Consider the following 26,533-nt stretch of genomic DNA (forward strand, 5'->3'; position numbering starts at 1 on the left):
GGAGACCGGAGAGGTGGCCCAGGTGGGCAGGTGGACACGTCCGGCCTCGGGACGAAAGCTCTCGAATCATCGAAACGGTAGCTGCAATGCTCGTTTTTTGACGGCCCGATCAAGATCGGACGGTGAGAAATACGAGGCGATGTGGCCCAATAAGACGCGAGAGGCTGTGGTGCAGGTTTCGTTAGTTAGAGATTCATCTGATTGAGGTCTATCAAAAGAATTCATCAGATTGACACGGCAAGATCCTCCAGCTGAACCCATCCAAATGCACATCTATCTCGGATTTTCTGAATCTCCATCAGTGTCAAGTTGATGGTTTGGCCTACTGCAGCAAACTCTTTCTCGAAAGGGAGCCTTGCCTTCTGGTCCAGCTGCGTCCAAACAGTAACATCACATCAGCTATAGCATGCTTTGTATTATCAAGTAAAACAAAAACCAGGTGGTTAGGTTGATGTGTAACCTTATCAAGGCACCGGGTTGCATCAAGTACATAGCAAAAGTAGGACAGCTGCCTGTACAGATCCGCCTCCGTGTACTGTTAAACACACAGGCTTAGCATTAGAAATCAGGTGGCCACTTGCCCAAATGAGCACATGGAAAGCTGAAGCAGAGTGTTCACAAACCTGTCTTACTAGGCGACCATTGCAGCGTGGATAGTTAGGGCAGATGGTTCCTCTCTCAGAATCCCCCATTACTCTAAGGTTTACGCTGTGAGTCGAGTATTTGCAACCCTCATCATCACACTGGCAAAAAAAGGCACAGCGTCAGGGATAATAATAAGTAGGTTTAGGAAAATATAGAAGTTCCAAGTTCAAACTAAAAACACTTACCGTCAGCAAACCTTTATAATACATGTTGATGAAATTATCAGCCTGTCTTTTCATCTACACATGGCGACGCTAGGTTAAGTTTTTTTGTCAACTTAAATTATAGCCTTATAGGTCATACGATATTAATCGATAATAACCTGGTTGGCGAGCACAGGAGGGGAAATCCTGGAATCATCAACGTTATCTGGGCATCTTGGGCACCGCATTCGACGCCAGAAATTAGCAGTAGCATCTTTTGCTTCATCCGAATCTGATACACTTGTCGGACTAGCACTAGTAATCAGACTAGATACAGGGGGGCAGTCAAAGGTACCAGAACAGCTTGGACATGATAAACGCAGTGGTTCACATCCACGATATCTGTCATTCATACACAAAATTATAAGTGAAACATTGCAATAAATTGATTGAAATGGATATGTTAGAGGCTTACCTCTCATCTTCATCATCGATTACAGATAGCAGCATGGTAGATGTATCTTGATTGCTAGACTCAGTCAATCTTGATTGGAACTGATCCACATAATAAGAAGGATCAACAAACACCATAGAAAAAAATGAATTCAAGCGTTAAAATATCTGTGAATCAACAGAAAATGAGCACCTTAGACGAATCAAGTCCCAGACATTCCGCAAGACGGGCTGGGCTAGTACCCTGAATGGAAGCACAGAGACGAGAAACAACTGGATGAATCTGCAAAAGCAATTCAGAATCAGAAACACTGTAAAATATAGCATAAGGAAAGGCAACTGAACTTTTTTCTCAAAAAGGAAAAACATATCACAATGGGGAAGAACCTGTTGTGACAAATAGTACTCAATGTCAATCATATACTTGTCAGGGTCTCTTTTCAACTCCTCAGGATGTCTAGCTCTTTGAGCTATTCCCGCAGAATGTGTATTATCTGAATCCTGCTCACAATGGGTAAATACAGTTTAAGGTCAGATAGAATGATAAACTACACTTCAAACATAGCTAAACAACGAGCTCTTTTTCATGGAAGAAAATATTGATGAGATTTCTTTTTCCCTGAAAATTACATTTCAGGTTCACAAAATGTTCTTCCTATTTGCAGATTACACCTTCCACTTATCCAGGTTCTTATATTATGAAGCAATGTTTCAAAATGTTAGTTCATCAAGGAAATCAAGAATGTACATATCCTAATATTTGAGTCTGCCCCTATTGGCTTGTGCAAAAGTTTGTGGTTGCAAATTGCGAATGTCATTAGGAGCATGTGTTATCCCTTCGTGTAAATTCAATGTGATTTAGTGCTTTCTGGGCTGCAATTGTGTACATGGTGAAATGGGAGTGCCAATCAGTGTCATATCACAGACTAATAATCACAATGTTTTGTAATGTGGTAGTGATGAAATACTGCAAAACATGAAGAACAACATTTTGTAGTACCTGCTGAGAGCAAATTATATAAGGGACCGTATCACCAGCAGAGCAACCAGAGTAACCATTTTGCCTCAGTCTCAAAGCAACCTGAGGAAACCAACAGAAATTTTGTACAGTTGTCAGATAATAAATTTTCTGGGTTGCCCAACAGATCAAGACTAAAGGAAAAAGATAGGCAACTCTTGCCTGAACATGAGGCTGATTTTTAGCATCTGGATAATCTTCAGGTGCTTTTGTCAAACTTTTTGTGATAACATATTTTTCAAGCTCTATTTGACCACTTCTCATTTGCTCTAGCACCTGAATATATTGTCCCATTCAGTAGATTACAACATAAAAGTAAATATAAAACAAATCAACTAAGTCAAAGATTCATTGCTGGGCACCAGCATTTTCCTGATCAATGATTCATATGAATAGATTGGTGAGAATTTAAAAATCAAGAAGGTGGTAGGCTCCTAACCTGGACAAGAGAACTATGAATTGACTCGATAACATCATCGCATGTCCTGCAGAGAGGCAATTTTCACAAAGATGAGACAAGAAAATTTTCATGAGCAAAATTTAAATTTAAATGCTTACCCTCCAGACAAAATTTGATTTAGGCAAAAATCTCCGATTTCTTTTGAAAGCAAACTCCAATCACGTCTGACCATATCGAGCCCCTTGCGTTCAATGTTCTGCATCAAACATGTTAAAACAACTCTTCCACTTCTACAACATAACATACAGATTCATAATAAGCACAAACCTCGCGTAAGCTGCCATCCAGTGCCACTTTAATAGCAGCATACTTCTTCTTTTTAAGAAGTAACATTCTTTTGTATATGCCATCAAGATCAATCTCCAGACAACGGTACTTCTTGTTCACCTGCATCAAATCATTTTACAGTTGAGAGAATATTAAACACTGCCCTTTCTGGACTGCTAAAATTAACATATGCACCTCAAACATTAAAATCTCACATCCAGAGTCTTACCTCCTGAATGACCTTTCCTGCTATTGCTTTTGCCCTGGAGATGTCATCAAGTCCAGTATGTATCATAATGGAGTCAGTGTCACCATAAATAACCTGTCCGGTACAATGAAATAAATGTCAATACAAGCAATTTATTAGAAAGAAATATGTCCAATCTTTAATGGACTGGATTTTCAGGAGACATCTTCAACTCTTTCGGGCAGTTGATATAGAATTAAGAAATGTCTTCAAAGACAGAATACTAAGGAATATGTACACATCATTTTTCTTTAGCTTCAGAAAGTGTATGCGGTATCATGTTGGAATTGGCACAAGGAGTGAACCATTTTCTCGAACTACGCAGGAGAGCTGCGCGTCATTTCATTAAGAAAGAAGAGAACAGTACAACGATCCTGGAAATGTCCAGATCGAGGTTAACACCACACACTCACGCGCGCGCACGCACGCACACACACACACCGGACTTGACACTAGGAGTGAACCACGTAATGTGGCTAGTGAGATATGAACTATATCAGTGATTAAATTTTATAGGATAGCACTTTTTAGTTTATTACTGACAGCCCACTGAATTCAATGATGAATAAATGAGCGTTCAAATAAAACATTATTGGTGTAACATTCCAAGTGTTCGACAAGCATACAGGATCCACTTTCTAGTGTAGTGAAAGATAATACATCATGAAGGAAAGCAGAAACTTGGGATGTGTAAATTCCAATCTGTAGTAACTACAAGGTTATTGTTTGCCATGTCCCTCTGAAGCAATTTCAGTTTTCAGAATGTTTGTTTACTACAGAGAGTCAGAAACATTCATGGACATATAGCAATTACATACCTCCAAATTTAAATTATTCTGAACCAGATCAACGGTGTTCTGCAAGATCTCTCTTCCCTGAAAGAAGCATCATAGTAGATATTAATATCAATACAACAATTTATAAGTTTGCTAATAACTTCTGTGAGAGAGCAAAACTTGTTCTCACTTGCAATGTAATAAGCTCAGCAAGTGGCTTCGCATAAAACCTGGAATTGGAAAAGCCCAAGCAACCATACATGCTAGAGCATAAGCATCAAAGAGCAAAGTCAGAACTCATTGGTCATACTGAAGGAATGCAAGTGGACATACTTATCTTGATATAGACAATTCTTACCTATTTGCAGTAAGCTTCAATGCTTGCTGTTGAATATCAAACTGTTGTCTTTTAAGACCAGAAGCAGTCTTCAGCCACGATTTAACCATTCTTCTCCTCTCCACCAAACTCCTCAGCAACTGAGTTGTTAGCCACGATTGAAAACACATATATGAGATTTTTTTTTTTGCAAAATCTTGTTTACTCAAAAGTAAAGACAACTCTCAAGTCTCAATCTCAATGGCACATCCATCCAAATACCTCAGGTAAAACACCAGTAGCTTTTGAAGCTGGTAAGCTAGGAACATTGCCGTCAGAAGAACGCTCAACAGTGGTAAAGCAGATGTTGTATTCCTGTGGACAAAGAATAACAAAGCCAGTAGTGAACACAGAATGATACATTGAATATCTGGAGACCTTAAACTTTATGGAGAGCAAGCAAAAACTTATAGAAGCTGAGAGTGTTCATCATTTACCTGAATTATTGAAGGATAAAGACTGTTGAAGTCCAGAAGTAGAACATACTTGTCATATAGACCCTTCTTAGGCTCCAAAACCAAACCACCAGCATATGAAGGTCCTTTTCTGGCTTTAACTTGATCACCATTATGCCCCTCATCATCAACAGAAGGATCAGCAGCACCATCATCGGCATTTGCACCCTCAGTATCAGCATTCATTTTTCGTTTTGTGGAGTTCAGCTCTTTGTTGCGTGCAAACTTATCCGGTACAATAAATTTTTTTGCATGGAATGAGTGCAATAGTAGATATTCTACCCTCTGAGCCCTAGCACCCTACAGGAATTTCATTAGAGATATAATGTCAAGACTGCACAGCGATGTGGTTCACTAGACAATATGCACTATAATAATGACTATACCTGAAGCGTTTTACCCCACAGGTTACCACTAATGTTGGTCAGCTGACGTGTCAGAGGGAGAACACTCAAATGAAACATGAGCTCCAAAGAAAGCCATGCATCAGTCTCACCATATTCAACCTAGTTGAGTTTGGCACTTCAGTTTATAGATTTTGAGAAAAATAGAAGACATTCTCTTGAAAACAGCAGCACAATGTTTAGTTTGGATGAAATTACCAGTTTCAAAAGTTCTCCAGAAGACTGGAACATCGGAGGTATATCATGTGGAGAAACCTCTCTTCTGTCCTTTTTCAATTGTGTTTCTGCAAGTTGCGTCAATGAATAACTCACCTGCATGGAACAGACAGATTGAACTACTGAATTTGGTTGTTAAAACTATACCGAACAATTGAGCCGATAGTTGCCTTCCTTTATCTAAAGAATTATTGCACTGCTAGTTACCTCCTTCAGAAGGTCACGAGAGCATAAATAGGTATCACAGAGAAGACGACCAGCAATACAGGACATAATTCCTGGACTTGCCCCGGAACCATATAGTGTGTTTCCTTTGGTAAGCCGGGGCATTATTGATCGCCTGAGACGACCAATCTTGGACCACATGCTACTTAGCACCTTGCAGGTCTAGAATAATCATTATATAAAAAATGACAGTCAGCAATATAATGTAAGTTCTCTTGAATCAATATGGTACAAACCCTGATTATTTTATAAACAAAGCTATACAAATTTCACAAATTCAAGAAGAGTAGTGTACTACAAGTCGAATATCAAGGATCATTAGAACATGTAATGATAAAAAAAGACCTGAGCACGGTGTAGAAGGACATCCAGGTCGAATCCCGAAATATTGTGTCCCACAAGTACGTCGCAATCAAGTTTGCTAAGCTCAATCATCAAGCGATTTAACAATGCGCGTTCACTGGAAAAGGAGTAAAATAATTAATCAACGCATTCTGTAGCAATGGAACTCATTAAAATGAACAGGAAAGGCAGCACCCACCTGCTTTCTAGTGCCAGCACATTGCTACCAGCCTTCTGGTTTCTATCAGAAGCTTCCTTAGTAAGGCCTATAGGAAATATGCTACCTTCAAGCTTGCGCATAACAGTAAAATGGCTGATCATTCCCCGTTTCTGCCAATCTTCAGGACGCATTGGACTATCAATCTGAAATTGACCCAGAAAAACGAAAGGTTGAAAAAAAAATGAGGATTCCCTTCTTTTGTTAATATTAGGCACATGTAGACTGTTGCAATGGAGCCTGGCAGTGTCAGTTTGTCTAGAAAACAATTCTTTCACACAGACTGGATAACCATTCACTTGACACCTCATCACAAAAGTACCCAAACTTGTAAACCAAATGCTAGAAAAATATTTTTTTCCAACAGAAAATGAACAGCATACCTTCACCCGGTGACAGCATATGACAGATGCCGACACAATCTCATGCACATTGTGTTTCTCATTTATGATAGTTTTGAGATTGACTGCAGCAACTACAACAGGGGGGGCTTCTAGGGATGTACTTGTCGTCAAAACAGATATGTCCTTTGGGCAATCAACTGCGACTTCAAACTTACACCAGCTGACCTGTAGTCAAAAGGCGTCATTGATTACACAATGCAACAAATAATTAGTAAGGATCTATCCAAATATTAACCAACTTGCTACGAAACACAACCCAGAGTAACAGGACAAGGGTAGGTCAAGGATATACCCGCTGAGTAGATGGCCGTGTAACAAATTTGGAAACTGACAGCCATGAAGGCCCCTTGATCTTCCTTTTGATGAGAAACAATTCAAGAGCACTGCAAAGATACAAAGATCAGCATCTACCAAGAAAATAGGCATAAACATACACATGGAACTATATTGTATAGTGAGTGCCAAATAATGCAAAGTTTATGGATCATACCTATTGTTTGTCCCAAGCAGCGCATGGAAATGTTCACCTCTGAGGTCAGCTGGAAGGACGGGATCCTAAGAAAATTGGTACCGCATAAGTAATGCAATTGCAGACTTGAATGGTTGGGTAAGAGACATGCGCATATAGTTTACATGTTGTGAAAGTAAACAATAAGAAAGAACATAGTTTAGTCATGAACTGATGGATTCATTACTACATTGGACCTGTTTCCTTAGGAACTAAATCCTGAACATTCCGAGAGCAATACCCTTCGGCCATCGCCCAACCAAACATGTAAAACAAGAGTGTATCATTTTACCAAATTTATCATAGCATTTTCTATTAAAATGCTTAGGCTATTCAAACCCAAGAGATCATATCTGACATGAACAATGAATATATAGATGTCAACGATTGAAATTGGCCAACAGTTGCAGTTTTCTTTCGCAGAATCTTGCCTTGATTCATCATTAGGCCATTTTCACACTGCTACAAACATGCAACATATATCCCATAGTTCAAATCAGTTGATGAGTGGAGCCCACAAATATCGAATCAGTCTACAACTTCTGGAATTCACTTACGAACTGCCAGACTTTATCAATAATGGCTTGTAATATCTTATAAGATCACATTTTTTTTATTTCATAGGTTCCTCCTATGTATGCTACAAGATTAGAAAATATAAATATGACTTGGATCAAAGTCAATACAAAATATGAATTCCTATACTTTCAGAAAATTTCAGGTTTGCTTAACAGAAATATTCAGTATTTGCATGCTACAATATATTACATCATTCATGTCATTTGGTTCCACAAATCTAACATAACATCACTTCCTAATAGCAAGGGATTGATAACCAGCTATGGTAGATACTAGTCACCTTTGTTTATCATACATTGTCATTGAATTTTCACTTCCACGAGTCAAATATGCAACCGTGATGACATTTATATGAACAAAAAAACTGGACAAACCTTGTATGGATAATTGATTTTCAGGACATACTGTTCTCCATTTGGTAAATCAGTCCTCTCAAATGCATAGTTCCTCTATGACATGGCAAAAATATGACCACTTAGATTAGGATAGGGGGGAATGAAAGAGCCCGTATTGCGTGCGTGTGCACCTACTAACCTTGACTGGAGTCATTACAAAATTTGACACATTGAGGTCTGACAGTTTATCAGCTATTTCACTCTTTAATCCAGATGCCAACTCCTGGTACAGAAGATATGTTATGCATATTAGAGAGTAGTGCTGCAAATAAGTTAAAGTGTATTTTCAACATAAACAATCATTCTCACATGTAGAGTTGCTCGGAGAGATGGTAGAAAATCAGAATTTGTAGACTTCTTCTCTAGCCCTGATAAGGACTCCCTTGGGAAGACTGAACGGTTCGGAATAGCATAGACACATCTCTGAATATTTTTTACTATGACACAGCAACTATGGAACCGCTTGCCAACTTCAACCTAGAACAGAAAAGCAGCCTGTCAGATAAAAGGAATAGCCTAGCATCTGAAGGTGAAGGCATACCTCATCTCAGGATAATAATCTGTACAACAACACAACTTCCACCAATTATAAATGCAAGTCCATCTATGTTTTTTTAAGTAAAATCTTTTCAACTTTGATCATCAATATTTTTAATTTTATATAGATTCAAAACAACATTAACATTTCTAGATTCATTATGAAAAACTTAAGTACTATATAACTCGCTTCATTTACGATAATATGCTTTCATAGATATTATCAGTCAAAGTTGAAAAGGTTTAACTTAGGGCAAACCTAGATGGACTTATATTTGTGATTGGAGAAAGTAGTTGAAAATCGGTCAGCGAGGCACTTGGCACCACTCTCCCATCTAGGGGCTAGGCTTTATGACAAAACTGTCAGAATATACAGCACAGCAAGTATTTTATGATAGTTATCATTGGAATTTTACTCCATACTTTTTGAAGATGGTTATGGAATAGTATTGGGATTACGTAATTAATGCTAAAACACATCAAGGACCTAGTATGCCAATTATCTTGCACAGTTCAATAATACTTAAGTGGTGTTCTGGTTTGACCATAGGCTTCACAGTGTACTACATCAACTAAAGACAGGCTATATTTTTTCTCTTATGTGTGAGACGCTTATCATTGCATTAAGGAGAAAAGGACAAGCTACCTATCAGGCATCAGTAACTAAAAAATTGTAGTCTTGAGAATAATCTACCAAAAATGTAAGATTTCAGTGTCAGAATGCTTTTACCTTCCCAAACAAATACACTGTGCCTGAATTAGCACCGAATGGTTCCTCATATGCATCCAATATGTAGAATGGCAGTGCTCCATCCTTCAGCTCAAACTCTGAGCTTTCATCCACGTCTGCATTACCTGAAGCCACCCCTCCTTCAACTCCTGCATTCTCTCCATCACCACATACCTTCATCCACCCTGCTGCTGCACTCGTCATACCACCATTTCTGTTCTGCTCTGCCTTAATCTTTGCGTTCAGGCGGTGCACCTTCTCTATCTTCACTTCCCGATTAGCCTCCTGCTTCAGTTCCTCTGAACTCTTATTCTCGACCACTAGGTGAGCACTAGAACCAGAAGCTTCTTCCAATTTGGTTGCCATCTCATCATCCGGCTTCAATTCCACGACCATATCATTTCCATGGTCTGAAACCCCATCAGTTTCAAACCCAGTGTCCGATCTGACCACAGTTTCAGCATCTGCAACAACCTTTTCCGAGTTGATGTGGGCAATTATTGGGGGAGGAGGCTGCGGGGCAGAAACCCTACTGACCCGCCGCCGCCTCTCCTCGCGGTCGTTGTCGTCAGGTGCGAATTCGGCGATGACGTCGTCCACGATGCTGTCGGCAACCAGAGCCGAACCCTTGTTGCGGTCGCTGCCAGGCTTCTTAAACATCGGGGAGGTGAACATAGTAGGGATTCGCTGCTTGCCCATCATGGCGGCGGCGGCGGAGAGAGACGCCGCCGCGGCGGACTGCTGCGGCGGGCGCTTGGGCTGGGGAGGGCGCGGCTGCTTCCGCTTGCGGCGGGCGCCGTCCTCGCCGTCGGATCCCTCGTCGGAGGAGGAGGGAAGGGCGCGGTGGGTCCAATCCTCCTCGCGACCATCCTCGGCGTAGCCGAGCCCGTCGTCGTCGATGATGAACTCGCCAGCTTCCTTGCGGCGGCGGGCGACGAGCGCGTTGTAGTCCTCCTCCGCGACGGTGTCGTAGATCGGGGCGTCAACCTTCACCTGGACGGCGTCGGCGGCCCGGGTCCTACCCTCTTTGATGGCGCGGAGGCGGTCGAGCGCGGCGGACCGCGCCACCGCCTCGGAGCCCCGGGTGCGCGTGCGACGGCCGGACCCGGCGGCGTCGCCGGATGCGTCATCCATATCCTCTCTCTCTCTCTCTCGCTCGCTCTCTCTCTCTCTCTCTCTCTAACACAGGCGCGCGCACAAATTCGATGTGGAGCGCGGAGATCTATTGCGATTTGCGAATGCCAGAGGGTAGTTCTTTTTTTTTTTTTCTTTATTGAGATGCAGAGGGTGTCTTTGGCGGGAAGGTGTTCGAGCATTTGGCGCGCAGGGTTTCAGCCTTTCAGGCGAGCGCGTGAGTTCTAGGGTTTTTCCATGGATCGGATCGATTTTTGCGTGGGCTTCGTTTGGGTGCGAAGAAATGGGCTGCAGGCCTGTATCTACCTGTGCTCCAAAACTACTAGCCGGCCGCACCACCAGTTACCAGATGGGCCACTATTTTTAGCCCAGCAGATGGGAGGCGGGAGGGGGCTGATGTGGGGCAGCGGTGGGGAGCACACAGGTAAGATACAAAGCTACGGCCCATTTCTTCGCACCCAAACGAGACGGTGGGTTTCGCAAGGGCCACAGTAGGGGCACAGGTAAAATCCAGGCCTACAGCCCATGAATAAAGTAATACCATGCGCCCGTCACCTCGTGTTCTTGTGTTCATGGCACACGGGAAACTCCATCACCTCGTCAGGAAGGACATTCGTTCTCAATTCTGACCATGCATAAGCTTATCATAGTCAGGAAGATCCAAATCTAAGGGCTCGGTGCAGGCCGGCAGGAGTCCGTCAGGTCAGACAGACGAGATCGATGCGAAGGAGACGAATCAAGTGCTATGCTGAAGGCCTGAAGTCACTGAATCATGAATCTTGACGCATAGCAGCGGCTCGAACATCACTGTGCCGGTGTAAAGCTTGGCGATCACATGAGACCGGTCGTAATATGTTTCGAAAAAAAAACATGAGACCGGCCGGTCGTGGAACGACTGCACATGGAACTACAGTCTGATGGATTTCTGATGGGCTTGAAGCCTTAAAAAGGGCCAGCAAAAGTCAAACTTTGTTGCATTTCAATCTAAGTCCACGCGCAAACAACATTCAATTCAGAGAGAGGAAGGCGGGCTTCAGATGCAACTCAGGAATCAGGATCGCACAAATAGGCGGACGAGGGCGGTTCCTTGGGAAACAAACATCTATGGCGTCGAGCCGTCGATACGCTACACCGACGAAGGCATGGAAACAACTCAAGCAAAGGTTCTTTGCAAAAGATACAATTTCCCAATGCAGGTAGAAAGAAACCATGCAGCGAAGCACTTCACTACCCGTCAGCATGGCGCACGGTGCATTGCACGCGCGTCGGTCCCTGCCAGTACTACTGCTACTAGCCTACTACTCATCCACGCGTGCGTCCTCCTCTGCACGACTGCACCCGTCGTCGTCTCGGTCTCGTTGGTCATCCTCCGATCCGCGCGACCATCCTTGACGTAGCCGAGCCCGTCGACGACGACGATGAACTCGCCGGCGTCCTTCCGGCGGCGGGCGACGAGCGCGGCGTAGTCCTCCGCGACGGTATCGTAGATCGGGGCGTCAACCTTCACCTGGATGGTGGCGGCGGCCTGGGCCCTAGCATCGCGGATGGCGCGGAGGCGTTCGAGCGCGGTGGCCGGCCGGCCGCTGCCATCGCGGATGGTGCGGAGGCGCTCGAGCGCGGCGATCCGGGCGCTAGCAAACGCGGATGGCGCGGAGGCGTTCGAGCCTGGCGGCCTGGGCGCTGCCATCGCGGATGGCGCGGAGGCGTTCGAGCGCGGCAGACCATGCCGCCGCCTCGGCGCCCCGAGTGCGCGTGCGGCGGCCGGAGCCGGCGGCGTCCTCCATAGCCTCTCTCTCACACACACAGAGGTCTGCGCACAAATTCGATGTGGAGGGCGGAGATCTATCGCGAATGCCAGGGGGTGGGGTTTATAAGATGCAAGGGCCGGGTGGCTTTGGCGGGAAGGTGTTGGCCCATCTGTTCTCTGTCTGGCCCAACCAGTTGCCGGCTACTACAGTGTCTTTTTTTTTTTTGGGAAAACGCTACTACAGAGTTTTTCAGTGGCCATTCCTTTCATCCATGGAGAGAGAGAGAATCAGACAAACGTACCTGTCGATGCCGGCGATGCATCCTCGGATACAGTACAGCAAAACTGAAGAATGTTCCTTCTGTGTTGTATGTAGTACAGCTTATACGTTTAATTAACACGATGTGCCGGCGTGCATTGCAGCTATGACGGTAGAGCCAATGTACAGCAGGTCACCAGCTGACCAGCACAACACGAAAATAAGCATATAGAAGTTCCTATGGCAGGTAGCCAGGTATAAAGAACACACGGTCACATATTGAGGGAATGAGGGTGCAGAGAAGTTTGTCAACATGGCGCATGGCACATCGCACGCACGCCGGTTTCTACCACTGCTACCACTTCTCATCCACGCGTGCGTCCTCCTCCGCACTCCGCCGGCGGTGCGCGCCGACCGGACGGGCTACATTGTCCACATGGACAAGTCCGCCATGCCGCCGCACCACTCCGACCACCGCGAGTGGTACGCCGCCACCGTCGCGTCAGCAACGGACGCGTCCGCGGACGGCCGTGCCGAGCCGCAGCTCCTCTACACTTACGACGACGCGCTCCACGGCTTCGCGGCGACGTTTTCCGCCTCCGAGCTCCGCACCCTCCGCGCCACGCTGGGCTTCGTCTCCGCGTACCCGGACCGCCGCGCCACGACGCTTCACGACACGACGCACTCCATGGAGTTCCTTAATCTCAGCTCCGTAGGCGGGCTGTGGCCGGCGGCCAATTTCGGCGAGGGCGTCATCATCGGCATGATCGACACCGGGGTGTGGCCTGAGAGCGCTAGCTTCGACGACGCCGACATGCCCCCGGTCCCGTCCCGGTGGCGCGGCACGTGCGAGCCGGGCGTCGAGTTCACGCCCTCCATGTGCAACCGGAAGCTCATCAGCGCGCGCTACTTCAACAAGGGCCTGGTCGCCGCGAACCCGAACGTCAATATCTCCATGAACTCGACGCGCGACACGGACGGGCACGGCACGCACACGTCGTCCACGGCGGGCGGCAGCGCCGTGCCGTGCGCGTCCTTCTTCGGGTACGGGAGCGGCACGGCGCGAGGCGTCGCCCCGCGCGCGCACGTCGCCATGTACAAGGTGATCTGGCCCGAGGGACGGTACGCGTCCGACGTGCTGGCGGGCATGGACGCGGCCATCGCGGACGGCGTCGACGTCATCTCCATCTCCAGCGGCTTCAACAGCGTGCCGCTCTACGAGGACCCCGTGGCGATCGCCGCGTTCGCGGCCATGGAGCGCGGCATCCTCGTGTCGGCCTCGGCCGGAAACGATGGCCCAGGTCTTGGCACCCTACACAACGGCATCCCGTGGCTTCTCACCGTCGCCGCCGGCACGGTGGATCGGCAGATGTTCGCCGGCACGGTGTACTACGACGACATGCTAGGTACCATCAACGGCATCACCACATACCCGGAGAATGCTTGGATAGTGTACAAGAGGTTGGTCTACAACGACATCGTATCCTCGTGCGACTCCAAAGAGGCGTTGGCCAACTCAACGACCGCTATAATTGTGTGCCGTGACACGGGGAGCCTACTTGACCAGATAAACACCGTCGCGGAGGCCGGGGTCGCCGGAGCCATCTTCATCTCCGACGACGCTGACTTCGATAAAGAAATGCCCCTCCCGGCTGTTATCATCAGCCCAGAAGATGCACCGAGGCTGCTGGGGTACATCAACTCCAGCCCGGTGCCAACGGCCACTATGAAGCTGCAGCAGACGATCCTCGGCACACGGCCGGCGCCGGTGGTCACCTCCTACTCCTCTCGAGGCCCGTCGCCGAGCTACGCCAGCGTGCTCAAGCCTGACATCCTGGCACCAGGGGACAAAATCCTCGCGTCGGTGGCGCCCGTGCGTCCGTACGCGATGGTAGGCCAGACACAACTGACCAGCAACTTCCTGGTCGACTCCGGGACGTCGATGGCTTGCCCGCACGCCAGCGGCGTCGCGGCGCTGCTTCGCGCGGTGCACCCGGACTGGAGCCCGGCCATGATCAAGTCGGCGATGATGACCACGGCGACAACCACCGACAACACGGACAGTCCGATCACGGACGCCGGCTCGGGGAACGCTACCATCGCGAGCCCCCTGGCCATGGGCTCAGGGCACGTCGACCCCAACGCGGCCATGGACCCGGGGTTGGTGTTCGACGCCGGGCCGGAGGACTTCGTCGCGCTCCTCTGCGCCGCGAACTACACCAACGCGCAGATCATGGCGATCACGAGGTCGTCGGCGGCGTACAACTGCTCCTCCGCGTCCAGCGACGTGAACTACCCGTCCTTCGTCGCCATCTTCGGCGCGAACGCTACCTCCAGCGACATGCGGTTCAAAAGGACGGTGACCAACGTCGGGGCCGGTTCTACGGTGTACCATGCTTCTTGGGTTTCGCCGAGGAACGTGGACGTGTCCGTGTCGCCGGCGACGCTGGAGTTCAGCACGGTGGGGCAGACGGCGTCGTTCGAGGTGGACATCAAGCTGTCCGCGCCTACCGGCGGCGAGCCTGCTTTCGGGGCCGTAGTTTGGGCCGATGTCAGTGGCAAGTACAGGGTGAGGACTCCTTATGTTGTGCTTTAGTGTCTGTGTTCTGCTTTCCGAAGCCCTTTTTTGTTTTTTTTCCTACTCTGCGTGCGTGCAGCGTTCATGAAAATATCAGTGTATGAGCCTTTTGCTGGCATTTTTCTTCTTGCAACCTTGCATCTCACTCTTAGCACTCGTCTGAGAAACATCTACAAGGCTAAAAGGGTTTGCTGGCTTGCTGCTATTGACCTTGGGAATCAATGGCTGTCCGCACTGCACGGACCTGATGCCATCGACACACCTGAGCAACGAGGCAGGGCAGCTTCCGCTTCAGCCTGAGACAACAGCCCGAGGCAGGTATTCCTTCCCCTGAATCCTGAGGCATTCCAAAAAGGTTATCAGCACGCATATGTCAACTTGACATTACAGAATATCAGGCCATCGACCGGTAAAAGGAGACCGACAATAGAACAAAATTTCTTAATCCTACCAGCTACCATCTGTTGTCTAGTTACTCATTACGACGTAGTGAAATACTGCTCCAAGAGCTCCTGCAGAATCCACCTTTTGGTATGGGCTATGCCTAATCTGACCTCTCAAATATTCTGTACACGTTATAACTGTACAAAACAAACTTACAACACAATCCTTAAAGCTGAACGGATCATGAATTGCTGATGCCGTTCTTTGAAGTGACGTAGCTGCCAACACGTTGCACATTCTGAGGTTCTGATTGCCCCGAAGCTTTCGATGGGAGTGGCTTGGGGCTGCTTTCGGCGCCCTCATATGGCAACACGACCACAGGGGCAGCATGTATCGATTCCCACCGTTCCTTCAAAAAGTTCATGAAGGCTCTAACCATTTCCCTCCGGAATTCTAGCTCCCTTGTGAAGAGATCAAACGTAAAGAATGCAAGAACATATTTGAACGGAAAAACAAGAAGAACGGCTGAGGATGCTAGAAGAACAAGCGCAACCTGTGTCGTCACCTGTCAGATGACCAACAAATACTTAGGGGAAGATATGATAATTCCATTATCTGACAGCTTGTCACTAAGACACCAACGTGACCAATAATACAATTCATTTTATCTTACCTCAGGTTGGCCAGCTAAAAAGATTGTGCGGATTTTCAGAAGAGAGACATTCAGGTTCTGTAGATAATTTTCCACGGAGGCCATTGCTTCTTTAAGGGCTAGGATCTTCTGAATTGTGTTTGACGGCGGTTGATCCCTAATTGTCACTTTGCCGAAAGATCTACCTAGCCTGCCTTGTTCTTTCAGCCCTTTCACGGCAAGCATGGAAAGGGCCATCATCATCAGGGTGAATGGAAATACATAAGAAAGCATGTTCCTACAAGTTAAAGTAAAGCATATAGATGTAAAAAAGAAAAATCCCATTCTGACAACATAGTTGAAAGAAATGAACATAGAATATGCAAAAATACGATTCGCTCAGAACTTTTCTAACAAGTGAAAACTCATTCTCCATATGGCTAGAATAAGAATATTATGAAAGACAAGAAAAGGATATTTCATACTCCCCCTGTCCCAAATTACCATTCGTTTTGGCTTTTCTAGGTACATCGCTTTTGTGACGTATCTAGACATGATATATATCTAGATGCATAGCAAAATCTATGTATCTAGAAAAGCTAAAATGAATAGTAATTTGGGACGGAGGGAGTATCCTCCAAGTCATTATAATAGAATGACTAGCAAAGCTAGTATATGATTGTCATAAATCAATATTTGACATACCCACGACAAATCGATATTCTATTTATTAGAGTGACCAAGAAAAAAAAACACATAACAAAGTAATTTACCTGAAAACAACAGTATGAACTAATAGTAGAAAACAAATGGTCGAACGTGGGTTCTCCCAGCGTTGCAGTTTCTTGAATTTTTCAGCCATTATTACAAAAGGAAGCATAAGTTCCTGATTCAAGAAAAAAAGGTAAATGTTAAAAGATTTAGCTATGTGTAAAAACAAGAAATCACTCGTAGGATGCAGAGGGACAATGTTTCTAAAAAATGAAAACTAATAGGTGTTTCAATTGAGTATCAGTGATAAAATAAAAAATGTTTTGGAATCAACTAAACACTCCTGAATTCTGCACATATGGGTGATACAATAACATGTCAAAGATGCGATACATGTTAAGGCACCTTTTCAAAGAAATCATATGATTTTTGTACGCCATGCAATTAGGTGAAAGCCAAATACCTTGAAGAGGTCAATGTTGCTTGGAATACCTTCAATTGTAGCAGCAACTATTGTTGCCTGTGTCCTTTCAACTACTTTCCTCTTCTCTTTACAGTTAATCATTGCCTTTTCTACAAGGTTTTTATCAGCTACAACTAAAGATTTACTCAATACTACACCATGCTTGACAGAAGAATTTCTCCAAAAGTTGGCTGAGTGGCTGGATGCCCAGCTGGGAGATGTCATCCACTTGCGTAAGTACACACTACCATCTATGTCATAAACATGTGCATGACCACTAGATGGGTCCTCTGAAGATCTATGCCATTGAGGTGACCTGTGATTTGCAGATTTGACCTTTGTGATTAAAGGCCCACCCCAAAATTTCACTGCTAGTGTCTGAAGAACAACATCACCAAATGGTGCATTGGACAAATAAGAGAACTGCACTAGCTTAGCTGGATCCTCATGCAATCTCCGTATGAACTGCAGAGACTGAAGCCTTGCAATACTGTTTGCTGCACTGCTAACAGCTCTTTTCTTGCCTTTGTGGGCACCATATACATGATGAATTGCTGGATCATTATCACCCGGACCATATTCACGAATGAATCTATAAACTGAAATCATTTCACTGATGAAGGCAAGCCATACTTCTCGTCTCATCTCACCACTAAAATCAACAAATTCTAGTGTCCATTCATCTGACCTGCAAGCAGTACACTAGTTAGCTTCGGAATTGTGATCATACTAAGCACATGATATTATTACAACACTCTGTACAAGTAAATGTAACTGCTTAAGATCATTGCTAACAGCCTAACACAGTAAAATTATTAACAGATTTTACCTAAAAAGGTAAAAGTCTAAAAGATCATATAAAATTCATCCAAACAAGTAATAATATGACCTATTGTCTTGTAAAGTGATTGCCACTTCTGATTTCATTGAATTGTTCATATACACACATGATAAAGGTAAACATATTTTCCTTTACATACTTTGTTTATGACCTACGAGCACCAAAAACCAAGCGCCAATAGCAGCAATCACTAGGCACAGACTGGAGCCCTACAATTCTACTATCAAGCTTCATGTGCACGGAAAATTGACATTCTAAGAGTAGTAATGATGAATGGGCACTTACGTTGAACCAGAAGAAACTGAGACAGCAGAATCAAACAGTTTGGATCCAAATGGTCCAACCTTCGCCTTTTCAACCCTTGAATTCCGATCTGTAAGGTCAAGCCTCATTGGTTTCTTGGTACCTGACAGTCCAATGGCCTGCCAGTATCAATAAAAAGGTGGAGAAGTTGAGGTTGCTCATAAAATCTTAAAATCACATCTAGTAGAATTGTCAATCAGGAACAGGTACAAAAATATGTGATCAAAGAAATGCTAGTAGAAAATATCACACGAAACACAGACATTTTCACACAAAAGACCTACCTCAAAATATAGTGCCTTGTCTGTCAAGGTAAGGTTTCCAGGCCATGCAGTGTTTTCTTCCCATTTTAGAACAGGTCTTTTTTTACTAGAGCCTATGCATAGAACTTGCTCATCAGACAAAAAAATATCTCCCATTTTATGTGTCTGCCTGCCATGATGAACCCTATTCAATTGCACATTGTAACACTGTTATAAACGAGGAGAACTCCAGTATTCAGTACAAAAGCTCAACATGAATATAGATTAGAGATGAACTCACATTACAATCATGTCAGGTGGAGGAGATGTATAAATCTCCATCACAGACCTTATCTTGCAAGATTAAAGAAGCTACAATATGTTGCTAAGACGATGCCATGACAAAATTAAGAGTCATAAGCACTGACATATACTAATATCTGAATGATCAAGATTTCTTTTTGCCTAAGTTACAGGTGAAGCTAATGATGATGTGAGAAATAAATGATATTAGGATCCTAACCTAAAATGAAATAGATCTCCTATTATGATAGACAAATGTTACAGTTTTCATATTAATATATGATGAGGCAACCTTACTTCAAAAGTTCAGCAAGATATGTTGTCCACAGATCAAATGAAAGTCCCTTTTCTGCACCAACAAGAGCCCTAAAGAGATAGTGAGCTGTTGAAGCATCAGCAACACCTGCAATAGCAGGAGCAATTCGGACAAAGGCATCTTCTCCAACAAGTTTTCCCTAACATTTTAAAATATCTAATTCAGAATCCATTATTTGCAGCTCCAGCAAAGAGAAAATAGAGGAACAAGTCATCACCAGTACAGAATAGTTGTCTAGCGAAGAAAGTGGACCGTCAACTTCATTATATGGATCTTCCCAAGCAAGCATAGTCACAAAGACAAGCTTTTGAAAGGCAAGCTCCTGTAGACATTTCAAAAATATACAATTAAACTAGCAGCATGTATAAAAAGTTTTAACTAAATTAGTTGAGTGCAAATTCAGCAGAGGAAAGATGGAGCATCGTTAATCTGTCACAAACCAAGCCTAAAGTGACTTTTATTATTCGCAAACTCATCAGACGAAACATGGAGAATGATTACAATATTTCACAAAAAAATATGCTGAATCAGCAACTGATTTTACCTTTAAGTTTGGATGAAAGTCAGAGTTATCTCGTGACAAGTACCGAAAGCAACTATACTCAACCAGGCTTCGAGCATCATTGTGCAGATGTTCGGGAGCAAGTGCTTCAAATATCCTCTGCACCTGTCTCCCCGTCAGCCCATTCAACCTAACAGAAAATCATATGTATGAATGAAGATCAAACCAAGGGAAAGACATTTTAGCTGTGGACTATTCAAAAGACCTAATTTGCACATATGGTCTCTTAAACATGCTGAGTTACTTGGCTAATGTTGGGTTCCGACTCTACCAACCCAAACTTGCTTGAGACTAAAAGGCTCTGCTGTTGTTCGGTCTCTTAAACATACTGAATTAATCAATTACTCAATACCCAAGTGGCATTGTAAATGCAAAATGAAATGTGATAGAATGATATGACCATATGTGATAAATCCAAATGTTTGGTCTCTTAACATGACGAACTAATCAAGTACTCAATATCCAACTGGAAACAGCCTGGCTCAATTTCATCTACATAAAGTATCTCTAGAACAACAGCTGCTAACAAGGAAAGCTATCTCATACTGCTAATTCTTGTTCACTAGACAGCACCACAGGGACCTATCGTAATCTACCGATTAATTTAACACCAAACTGGGGAGTCATACCACATTGACATCAAGGATCCAACAACTCTCAAACTTATAGAAAGCTACTCCAAAGATTCATGAGACAGTCTGATAAAGCTAGTCTAGTAGCTCTAGTCATTTTCAACTAATCTAATGAGATAGTTGAATTTGAATAAGCATAGATCCGCAGGCACAGATGAGACCACTTGACCTTACCTGGCGAACTGTTCGATGGAGACGACGGCGTCCAGCGAAAGCCACCCCTGAGCCACCCGCAACTCCACGGTGACCTCCGGCACGGCCACGAGCGCCTGCTCCTCCACCGCCACCTCCTTCCGCTGCTTCTTCTTCCCATCCTCCGGGTCCTCCTTGTGCTTCGCTCTCTCCCGCGCCGCGTGCGCCGCGTCGGCGATCGCGCCCCGCGCCAGGGACATCCACGACCGCACCCGCCCCCGCACCGCATCTGCAGAGGACGCCGGGGAGATCAGCGACATAAAACAGAAACACCCGGCGCCTCAGCGTGGTCCGGGCACTGGGTAGCGGAATAGCGGTTGGGAGCGTTCACCTGTGTCCACGTCGGGGAGCTTCCACTTGGAATTGAGGGCGAGCGTTGGCCGGGCGCGACGCCGGCGGCCGGCGAGGCGGCGGCGCGGGAGGGGCAGGAAGCGAGGGGGCTGGAGCTGGAGCATAGCGGGGCGGTGGCGTCGATCGAGTGCGGTTAGTGGTGGGGAGCTGCGTGCCGTGAACCTTCCCTCGATTTCATTGGGTGCGTGGTTGGTTTGGGAACGTATTTGTTTACGTTTCGCTTCGCTACAGTTCGGGAAGTGGGGAGAGAGAAGAGTGATGAGAAGAGAGAGCAGGACGAACCATGTGGCTACTGATTTGGGTTTAAGAGACGTGTGGGCCCTGTCAACGAGATGGGAAGTGAGTGGCCCGTTTGTCCTGTAGCGAAGCCGCCGTTATCCAGACCCAGTTTAGGCCCAACTAAGCGTCTGCCTGAGACGACTAGCTAAGCGTGGGTTTGGCTTGGAGATACAGTGGGACGGGATGATCCTGTCCTCATTTTTTTTATGGGACGATCCCATTTGATATTTGGTTAAGAAGGACGAGTTCGTCCTAGTTTTTTGTTTGGTACGAGGGATTGAGAGAATGAGATGGATGGTGATTTTAACACCCTTAGGCATAATAAATGGACCCTACATGTCATACAGAAGTGGACCCACTTTGTCATTGCCTATTCCATATTTTTCTTTTTTTTCCATCCCTCGTGAGCTCCTCGGGTGGAGGCCATAGGCGCAGCCTGTCGGCTCGCTGGCGCCACCCCTCCGAGGTCGACCTCACCGGCGCGGAGGCCGTGGCCGCGACCTGCCGGCGCGTCGCTGCCGCCCCTTCGGGGTCGACCTCATCGGCGCGGAGGCCGTGGCCCGCAGGCGCGTCACTGCCGCCCCTTCGGGGTCGAGCTCCCCCGTGCAGAGGTCAGCCCCCGCACCTAGCTTAGGGAGCTCGCGCGCGCTGGCCGTGGCGGAGCCCGCACTGGCCGCGGCGGATCTCGCCCCCGCCGCCCGAAATCGTCCCCTTCGCCAACGACTGCCCGCCGCCCAAGCTCGGCCCCTCCGCCGGTGGCTGCCCCTCGCCCAACCTGGCATCCTTCGCCGGTGCGAACGAACGGCGCGTGACGGGGGCGAAGTGGGATGCCCCCGTCCGCTCGTTTTGGTGGGATGGAGGCATCCCGCATCTGGAGGGTATATTTCCCTCCTGGGATGTTCCATCCCACCTGTCTCCAAACCAAACGCGGGACGAAGTGGGATCGTCTCGTCCCGTCCCACTTCGTCCCTCGAACCAAACGCACCCTAAAGGTCACGTTTGAATCCCAATGCAGCAGCCTTGGAGCAGTTGCAGGGAGACAGATGAGTGATTAGCTTCGGTCCTTCTGCAATTCAGATGATTGTCATCACTATCGCAAAACGTAAAAAGTGTTAAAAACAATCTAGACAAACAAATTCCACTTACCCGTGCGCAAAAATATGAAACGGCATAAATTTATACAACGACGAGAAGGGGAGCACGTAGCACTTGGCGCTTTTGTTGTTGCTGTTGAATCGGCTGGGGGGTGGGGTGGGGTGGGGGAGCTTGTTTATTCATTCTTCTTTACAGAGCATCAATTCGTTAATTCTTCTTTACAGAGCATCAATTCGTTAGTGATGTTTTGATCCAGGTATTTATTGTGTAGGATGACAAAATGGAGAAAAGAAATGCTAGTTCATTTAAACTTTTCTTATCTACTGTTTGCTTCCAGTTTTAGTATCTCAAAATGGAGAGTTTTTTTAATCTCCTCAAATTTTATTAACAAACACATAAGGTACAAAAGGTTACGCATCGTAGCATATAGTTTTTCTCTTTTTTTTTTGAAAATTTGATATATATAGATTTTGAATAGTTATTGACGACCTGTATGAGATAAAGATCAAGTTTGTGCGGCCCCCTCATGATAATTTGAGGCACCCGACGCGACGTGCCCGAGCGCGCGATGCCGGAGGCCGCAGCACGCCGCGCGAAACGTTCCAGTAAACGCACCACTTTTTCCTGTCACCCCGTCAGGAATCGCCGTGCCGAGGCGCAAAGAACGGGCACGCACCCGGCACCTCGCCGGCTCACCCGACCAGACCAACCTGACCCGCCCCCGGCTAGCCGAAACGATTCGCCGACGCCGGACGGAGTTACGGGTCCACTCCCAAGCCCAGCCGCAACCGGGCTGCCTCCGCGGCTCTCCGGCGCCACGAGCCCGCGCCGCGCGAGGGGCGAGGGCCACAGGTGGGAGGTGGCATCGCAACCGCGCGATGCGGGGCCATCAGTTGGCGACTCGCGAGCGCGAACCAGTCTTCTCCCTCGGCGCCCCCAACGAACTACTAACTAACTGCGCGAGGGAAGGGAAGCCTCCGCTGATCGGCTGATTCCGCAGCGGGCGGCGGCAGGCTACAGTCCCGCAGATCTAGGCCAGCCACGAGCCTGCCGCGGCGGGGGTCCTATGGAGCGCAAGCAGCCGCCCCCGGCGCCGGTGGCGCGGCGCAAGGGCGCGGCGGCGAGCCGGAAGAAGTGGCTGGTGGTGCCGGCGGCGGGGGAGCCCCGCGAGGCGGAGCTGGGGAAGCACCGGACCATGGAGATGACGGGGCTGCCCACGCGCGACCTCCGCGTGCTGGACCCGGACCTCTCCTCCCCCTCCACCATCCTCGTCCGCGAGCGCGCCGTCGTCGTTAACCTCGAGCACGTCAAGGCCATCGTCACGGCCACCCAGGCGCTCGTCCTCGACTCCAGCAACCCGCTCCTCGGCCTCTTCCTCAAGGACCTCCACGCCCGCGTCGCGTCTCCGGTACGTGCCTTTTTTCCCCTCCTTCCAGACGCGGCCGAGTTTGCTCTGTTCTCATAACACTAGTACAGCACTATAGATTGCACATCAAAACTGAAGGCTGTGGTGCAGTGAGCTCTGCAGTTGTGCTGATTAACTCTTCGTGATATTTCTGCAAAATTGTCGGCTGCTCCTGTGAAGGACGTCTCTAGCACGGGTTCGGCGACTGATCGTAGCAATGAGACAGATCAGGGCGAGGGTAACGGGCCAACAGTGGCTCTCTGCAGGGCTGGGAGTGCCAAGATCCTGCCCTTCGAGCTCAAGGTGCTTGAGGTCTGCCTCGAGCACACATGCAAGTGCTTGGAATCTGAGGTACATCGCTAAAGCCAAAATTCCCTTCAGAAGATCACTATAGCGCTGTTGCAAAACTTGTTTGTGCTGACCATGAATTCATGGGACATGTTTGCAATGATTTTAAAATGGATGCACGATTCGTGATAGACGCTGGCTCTTGAGAAGGAGGCGTACCCGGCCTTGGATGAGCTGACCTCCAAGGTTAGCAGGCTGAACTTGGAGCACGTCAGGCACATCAAGAACCGATTGGTTGCGCTATCAGGGCGTGTGCAGAAGGTAGGAAGCAGGGATCCTGTTCTTAGTTGAAAAGTTTGAAGCGGCTGCTGGCACATTTAATCATTTAGCAATCTTGTTTTACCATGTGGTTTGTTCTTTTGTAGGTCAGGGATGAACTCGAGCACTTGCTGGATGATGACATGGATATGTCTGAGATGTACCTGACAAGAAAACTTGCATTCCAAGGATTCACCGAGACGTTGAGCAGGGTGGATTCAAATAAGGATGCACCCACTGATCATGACGAGAAGTACGTAGTCCGATTCTATTCTACTCCGCAGTTGCGGAAGTAAACTCCTTCAAATATTTTGGAAGATATGTTGTCGAGCAGAATTGTTTGTCTGACAGGGCGTATTGATGAAAAATATTTCATCGTCTTGTCCTGCACACATGATTTCCATTTTAATCTTACTTGCATGACTGTATTCAGGGAGGAAGAAGACAGTGACGACGAGATAGAGACTGGCCACGAAAGTTCTGCCTATGTTAAGCCTGATATTGAAGAGTTGGAAATGCTTGTTGAAGCCTACTTCGTGCAGATTGATGGCACACTGAACAAATTGTACAATGTATGTTCCATCTCTCTCTATTCACAGCTTGGCCTAACTCAACATCTTCATGATAGGTTGCTATAGTAATACACACAATTGCTGATCAATTAGTCAGGTCAAGAGCAGATAGCATTGTCATACTAGGAATTAATAAAGTAATTATGGAAATAGCAACAGCTATATTTCAATTTGATGTGCTGTCCTTTGTCTTTGACATTACAAAGACAAAATGGTGGAACATGCTATCAAATACATGAATGTGAAGATAAATGGATGCAGTACTCTGAGAAATCCCTGTTCAACCACTTGTTGAAAATTACACAATACGAGTATCCTGAATGGTTGAGTATAAATAGAGTCTCTAGCATGTTCCGTGCATGATTTTAGTAACCTATCCTGTGCCTATTGCATGCCCACAGCTCCGAGAATATGTGGACGACACTGAAGATTACATCAACATAATGCTGGACGAGAAGCAAAACCAACTGCTGCAAATGGGCGTCCTGCTGACGACGGCAACCGTAGTAGTTACAGCAGGCATCGTGGTTGTGAGCTTGTTCGGCATGAATATCCACATCGAACTCATGAAAGATCCGGAGACCGATGAGGAGGCGAGAATGAAGAACCTAAAGTTTTGGGAGACCACCTGCGGTACGGTGGCCGGGTGCCTTGCGATATATCTCCTAGCGATCTACGCAGGGAAGAAGAGCAAAATCCTTCACTGATGGTGGTACGGTGGCCGGGTGGCATGGGGTGCTCTTCTCAAGTGTCACGAAGCGAGCTCAGGCCCCGTTTTGGACCGGCACGAAATTCATCGGTTGTGTATGTGATTAAATAATCGAGATGATTGTGCCCTTGTTGCTCTTCTAGATTTAGCATGTTGATCCTAGTTTTTCGTTTAGGTTGTCCCTTTTTTTTTGCCCTAGCATATAATAGGTTGTCTTTCGTTTTCCTGAATAAACATTGGTAAAAATATAAAAATGAAACTTGTAAAGCACATAGTGGATGACTTGTAAGCAGAGAAGGCATAAGATTTTGATTTTTCAAACTAGAAAAATTGACCTCAACAAATATCATAGAAATGCTAATCAACCAAGTAATAACACATTTCAGAGTTTTTATTCTAAAAATATAAATTAGTATCACCACCTCACCAGTTGCCTGAAATCTGAGGTTATCAGTAAACAAACACAAAATTTGGAATAGTAAATCGTTTCCGAAAAGAAAGGGGTTTAAGCAGAATGAGAGGTAGCAAACAAGACGTACCATAGAGCAATGTCTGGGAAAAGACCCTTCTCATACTCCAACAGCTTCCCCAGAACATTGTTAATTCGAGCACGGGCAGTACTTCTTGGTAAAAAGCCTTTGACAAGTGCTTTGAGACAATAAACCTACAATAGACCACAGAAAAGTCAGACCAGAACACAGATGCATCCCTAATAGTCTCTTGTTTCTCCCCACCCATGCCAGCATGCTAGCAAAAGATGCTTTATAGTCCCACCATCTCATGCATGTTGGATAAAATACAAAAGCGGGAATGACTCCCTA

The 26,533-nt window shown here is 46.4% G+C and overlaps 4 protein-coding genes across 4 annotated transcripts; 2 read left to right on the forward strand and 2 right to left on the reverse strand.

Annotated features, from left to right (window-relative positions):
• Positions 1–66: 66 nt before the first annotated feature.
• On the reverse strand, positions 67–10,635 carry LOC101761388 (DNA polymerase alpha catalytic subunit). The gene is made up of 31 exons (XM_004970658.3): positions 9,398–10,635; positions 8,440–8,607; positions 8,270–8,353; positions 8,110–8,184; positions 7,139–7,203; positions 6,941–7,031; positions 6,628–6,813; positions 6,227–6,390; positions 6,031–6,145; positions 5,668–5,847; positions 5,443–5,556; positions 5,227–5,346; positions 4,823–5,140; positions 4,608–4,700; positions 4,368–4,486; positions 4,200–4,272; positions 4,052–4,108; positions 3,216–3,308; positions 2,987–3,106; positions 2,818–2,915; positions 2,699–2,744; positions 2,422–2,535; positions 2,242–2,322; positions 1,629–1,742; positions 1,435–1,524; positions 1,264–1,343; positions 968–1,190; positions 831–884; positions 624–743; positions 461–535; positions 67–371 (listed from the first exon to the last, which is right to left on the reverse strand). The coding sequence occupies exons 1-31, from the start codon at positions 10,529–10,531 to the stop codon at positions 225–227; spliced, it is 4,611 nt and encodes a 1,536-aa protein (XP_004970715.1). The 5' UTR covers positions 10,532–10,635; the 3' UTR covers positions 67–224.
• A 2,215-nt stretch (positions 10,636–12,850) lies between these two features.
• LOC101752889 (subtilisin-like protease SBT1.8) lies at positions 12,851–15,133 on the forward strand. Its single transcript, XM_014805234.1, has 3 exons — positions 12,851–13,797; positions 13,879–14,784; positions 14,953–15,133. Exons 1-3 carry the CDS (start codon positions 12,851–12,853, stop codon positions 15,131–15,133), a joined length of 2,034 nt encoding a protein of 677 aa, XP_014660720.1.
• A 327-nt stretch (positions 15,134–15,460) lies between these two features.
• Positions 15,461–21,311, reverse strand: LOC101761782. The gene is made up of 11 exons (XM_004970659.2): positions 21,027–21,311; positions 20,678–20,924; positions 19,854–20,001; positions 19,527–19,631; positions 19,291–19,448; positions 18,733–18,895; positions 18,431–18,567; positions 17,305–17,992; positions 16,904–17,016; positions 16,173–16,428; positions 15,461–16,064 (listed from the first exon to the last, which is right to left on the reverse strand). Exons 1-11 carry the CDS (start codon positions 21,148–21,150, stop codon positions 15,741–15,743), a joined length of 2,463 nt encoding a protein of 820 aa, XP_004970716.1. The 5' UTR covers positions 21,151–21,311; the 3' UTR covers positions 15,461–15,740.
• Positions 21,312–23,224: 1,913 nt separating this feature from the next.
• On the forward strand, positions 23,225–25,982 carry LOC101762874 (magnesium transporter MRS2-E). The gene is made up of 6 exons (XM_004970662.4): positions 23,225–23,828; positions 24,006–24,176; positions 24,306–24,434; positions 24,539–24,684; positions 24,865–25,003; positions 25,405–25,982. The coding sequence occupies exons 1-6, from the start codon at positions 23,487–23,489 to the stop codon at positions 25,708–25,710; spliced, it is 1,233 nt and encodes a 410-aa protein (XP_004970719.1). The 5' UTR covers positions 23,225–23,486; the 3' UTR covers positions 25,711–25,982.
• The last annotated feature ends 551 nt before the right edge of the window (positions 25,983–26,533 follow it).

This window comes from Setaria italica, chromosome V (genome assembly GCF_000263155.2).
Source record: "Setaria italica strain Yugu1 chromosome V, Setaria_italica_v2.0, whole genome shotgun sequence".
NCBI lineage: Eukaryota > Viridiplantae > Streptophyta > Magnoliopsida > Poales > Poaceae > Setaria > Setaria italica.

Bases quoted from the DNA above. Each gene is read 5' to 3' on its own strand.
- LOC101752889 (XM_014805234.1), top strand. From the start codon at position 12,851: ATGGCGCATGGCACATCGCACGCACGCCGGTTTCTACCACTGCTACCA. The intron at 13,798-13,878 runs CGGCATCCTCGT...GTGGCTTCTCAC, and splicing joins GCGTTCGCGGCCATGGAGCG to CGTCGCCGCCGGCACGGTGG. The intron at 14,785-14,952 runs GTCGTCGGCGGC...GGTTTCGCCGAG, and splicing joins CAGATCATGGCGATCACGAG to GAACGTGGACGTGTCCGTGT.
- LOC101761388 (XM_004970658.3), bottom strand. From the start codon at position 10,531: ATGGATGACGCATCCGGCGACGCCGCCGGGTCCGGCCGTCGCACGCGC. The intron at 4,273-4,367 runs GTAAGAATTGTC...CTTATGCTCTAG, and splicing joins TTGAAGCTTACTGCAAATAG to CATGTATGGTTGCTTGGGCT. The intron at 2,745-2,817 runs GTAAGCATTTAA...GCCTCTCTGCAG, and splicing joins AATCAAATTTTGTCTGGAGG to GACATGCGATGATGTTATCG.
- LOC101761782 (XM_004970659.2), bottom strand. From the start codon at position 21,150: ATGCTCCAGCTCCAGCCCCCTCGCTTCCTGCCCCTCCCGCGCCGCCGC. The intron at 18,896-19,290 runs GTAAGGTTGCCT...GCAATTGAATAG, and splicing joins TATCTTGCTGAACTTTTGAA to GGTTCATCATGGCAGGCAGA. The intron at 18,568-18,732 runs GTAGGTCTTTTG...TGATACTGGCAG, and splicing joins ACAAGGCACTATATTTTGAG to GCCATTGGACTGTCAGGTAC.
- LOC101762874 (XM_004970662.4), top strand. From the start codon at position 23,487: ATGGAGCGCAAGCAGCCGCCCCCGGCGCCGGTGGCGCGGCGCAAGGGC. The intron at 23,829-24,005 runs GTACGTGCCTTT...GCTCCTGTGAAG, and splicing joins ACGCCCGCGTCGCGTCTCCG to GACGTCTCTAGCACGGGTTC. The intron at 25,004-25,404 runs GTATGTTCCATC...GCATGCCCACAG, and splicing joins CACTGAACAAATTGTACAAT to CTCCGAGAATATGTGGACGA.